The 3,524-nt window shown below is 49.4% G+C and overlaps 1 protein-coding gene across 1 annotated transcript in view; it reads left to right on the forward strand.

Moving 5' to 3' along the window:
* Positions 1–428: 428 nt before the first annotated feature.
* Positions 429–3,524, forward strand: part of LOC118329847 (Krueppel-like factor 5) — a gene marked incomplete at its 3' end in the record, with an annotated part of 3,955 nt that continues 859 nt past the window's right edge. The window contains 2 exon segments of the mRNA XM_035664172.1: positions 429–803; positions 1,928–3,071. Coding sequence (XP_035520065.1) covers positions 645–803; positions 1,928–3,071 — 1,303 coding nt within the window.

Below are 3,524 nucleotides of genomic sequence, written 5' to 3' on the forward strand. Positions count from 1 at the left end.
ACAGTCAGGATATAATGAAAGTTTCAGCAAATATAACAAATAGTTACTTTAATAAACGTTACCTGCAGCTTTAATGAAATTGACACAAATTTGCAGAATATGCCTTTAAGGGTTTACAGTAGGCTATATGTAGTGAAATTCTGTATAATAATATAACTTATTATCAATACATTAAAAATACGAATATTCCCTATAACATCTTGAACCCATCCCATATTGATCCATTTTCATACAAGCTTTAAAAACGCTACGTGAGGCTGGTACGTGACTTTAACCTCCACTGCCTGTCTATTGATGCCTGTGCACTTTACGACAGTGTTGTTCGTGCATTCAGATGGAGCGTAGGGCGGTGGCCAGTGAATGAATGATCAAAGCCTTTTTAAAGGTTTGGTGGGCGGTGCATGCGCTGTATTTACACTGGGCCGCTCCGCCCTACACGGGAGATAGAAAACTGTCCGTGGGCCGGTGGAGGGATGAAACAAGTGGAAGGAGATGTAGCAGACGGGCGCACACTAATAACCCCTACCACACGCACTACACCTCGTCGGCTCCACTCCTTTCTTCCCCAGTGCGCGGTAGCATCCATCCTCCCTCATTTTGCATAACAGGACGAGCGATCGTTTGCGGTGCTGCGTCGGAGCTTCATGGCCGCGACACTCACGATGAGCGGCGGCGGGCAGGAGGATCCCTTCTATCCGCTGCAGAAGGCGACCCTGCCCGCTGGATTCCCTCTGGAGGACTCGGCGTTGTTCGGCTTGGATTGCAAGATCACGGACAAGGCTGGACAGAACGACTACACTCAGGTAAACCGCTTTCACACATTAGTGATGTATTTCATTGAATGGGCGTGGCAGATTGGTTGTAGATCCAGGTTGTGGTTGTTGTTGTTTTTTTTTTAATTTTATTTGTTGTTTTTTTTTATTGCTGGCCTCCACATTTTCAATCGGCTTCGCTGCGTGATGTTAACCATCACTTTGTTTTGCACTATTTGCACAAATAAGCGAGCAGGCTGCGGTCAGCTGGACGTGATAACCGAGCTGCTCCGCCTGCAAACGCATTCACCGCATGTTTTCTATGCCCAGCCAGTTGGTCACCAGTTGTCGGTCCCTTCTTGGCGTCCCTCTCTCAACATCATACCACGCTGACAACAACTGACTCAAGCTTTCGGACAGAAAGGTCCCGGCAACACTGCCCCCCCCGCCGCCCCCGAACCAGTCAGCAGGAAACTTGTGCAGCAGAGGAGAGAGTTGTATATAACAGCTGGTAGGATCAGGAGCCTAGAAATAGCAGCCCATCCCCAGACTACTGCTGCTGCTGCTGCTGTTGCTGCAGCGGACAGGGAGGCATGGGTGTTTCCCCATTCCCTTTCATGTTGCTGTTTCATCCTGTGCTGCAGGGCTTCTGTAACTTTTATACCAGTCAGATCTTTCAGATTCACAGGAATTAGACCACGAGAAGCAGAACATGAGCAAGGCTTAGTTTGACGTAAAGTTGTTAACCATTGATGCCAGTTTGATCAGTGGTAGGCTGCTTCTTTCGTCTGTTGTCAATGCCTGCGGAAATCGCTGATGTTTTATATAAGAGATACTTAATCTGATTCTTTATTTGCAGCAGAACATGGCCTGATCCTCAACTGTTGGCCTCTCGGCTGCTGGGTTTTTGAGTTCAGCCTTGCAGGCAGAGAGGGAATGTGGCAACCGCCTATTGATGACTACTTGATAAATGTTTCAGCGGTGACTGTCCTATCAAACCTTTGTCTTCTCAAAATAGCGCCTCAAAATAGTTTCATGGTGGCTCATGAGAAGCACTTGCTGAAGTCACAACTGAACACATTTTCCTTTAACCACAGTTTAATTTGAGACCATGTAATTTAGTGTTTCTAAACCAGACTTTTTGTGTGTGTGTGTGTGTTTCTTTTTACCAACAGGCAAAGTGTGAGATGGACAGGTACCTCTCCCCTCAGTCTCTTCCCCCTCCACTTCCTGCAGAAGGTCAGCAGAAGTCACAGCGAGACGGAGCGTCTGTGGTGGAGCACTTCTTCACTGACGATCACAGCGGGGCTCCCTACACCCTCAACATGAATCTTTACCTCCCCGACGCCGCCTACCTGAGGATGGGCTTGTGTCAGCAGGTGCGGCCCCCTCAGCACCAGAACCACACAGGTCTTAACCAAATAAAAACAGAATCTGCCTCCCCGTGTTTCTCCCCCAACCTACAGCTGCACTGCCCCAACACTACGCCCACTAGTAGCTGTGGCACATCTGGGCACGGCCCTGGCAGTGTTGCCATGGAAACCGCAGCCATAAACATGACGTTAACAGGGTTACCAGATTTCACCAGTGTTTTCAACCAGTCGGGAGGCAGCCGCGGTGGCGAGTCATTGCCAGAAGTGTTTGTCAAACAGGAAATGTCATCACAGTTTGAGCAGCATGCTCTCCACCACCATGACGACGGCGGGTCACTGTTTCAGCTACTAAACTCTGGCTTGGACCATCACCATGGCAATGGTATGGAGCAGCATCATCATCATCATCATCCTCATCATCAGCAGCAGCAGCAGATACAACACACTTCCACTTCCACAATCCACGCGCCTTTCCACGATTTGCCGGTAGCTTCTTCTGCATCTCAACAAGAGCAGACTGCCAAGCCTGCCTACTGTGGCCTGGGTGGCGGGGCATACACACATCCTCACGCTCAGGCGCACCCTCATTTCCTCCAGCAGCAGGTGCCCTACCTGCCACCCTCTCCACCGAGCTCGGAGCCTGGCAGCCCTGACAGGCAGAAGGAGCTTCTCCACGCCATGTCCCCTCCTCCCTCATATGCAGCCACTATCGCCTCAAAGTTGGCGGGTAGCACCCCTGGGCTCGGCCCCGGCCCAGGACCAGGCAGCTTGGCCTTGCCCCTCACCACAGGTCCCACGCCAGTCCCAGGCCAAGCCACAGGTCTTCCCCAAGCCCCTGCAGCGACCCCAGCCCCAACCCCAGCTCAGACCACTGTGCCTGCCCGCTACAACCGGAGGAACAACCCGGACTTGGAGAAACGTCGGATCCACCACTGTAGTTACCCAGGTTAGAACAATAACACAGGTCTGCCACTGTATATGCATGCTGATTCCTGTCACTGTGTGTGTTTATTTTTACACTGTGCTGTGGTCAGGTGAATATATGATCACTCACAAAGGTCAACTTTAAGAAAACCAGCTTTATTTTAAGACACCCGTGAATTTTTTTGCAAATTATATGTTGTGTTTTGAATGACTTTCCCAGGCCTATGAGTCACAATATGTACTGCAGCCACACCAGAACACAAGAGGAATTAAAATATTTTGGTAATGGAGACCATCAGTCACTACCTTTTAATTAACTATCTGGTTTAAAAACTACTTTGTATTTATTATCACACCCCAAACAGCTCAGGCAGTCTCAGCCGTGAGCTCTCTCATATATTGTTGTGGCTTTAAAAGTGTCGCTGGTATGATTACGGAATGAACCTGTGTGTGTGTGTGTTGTGTGTGTGTGTGT

Source organism: Morone saxatilis, unplaced genomic scaffold (genome assembly GCF_004916995.1).
Source record: "Morone saxatilis isolate NCDOM2014 unplaced genomic scaffold, NCSU_SB_2.0 Contig19, whole genome shotgun sequence".
NCBI lineage: Eukaryota > Metazoa > Chordata > Actinopteri > Moronidae > Morone > Morone saxatilis.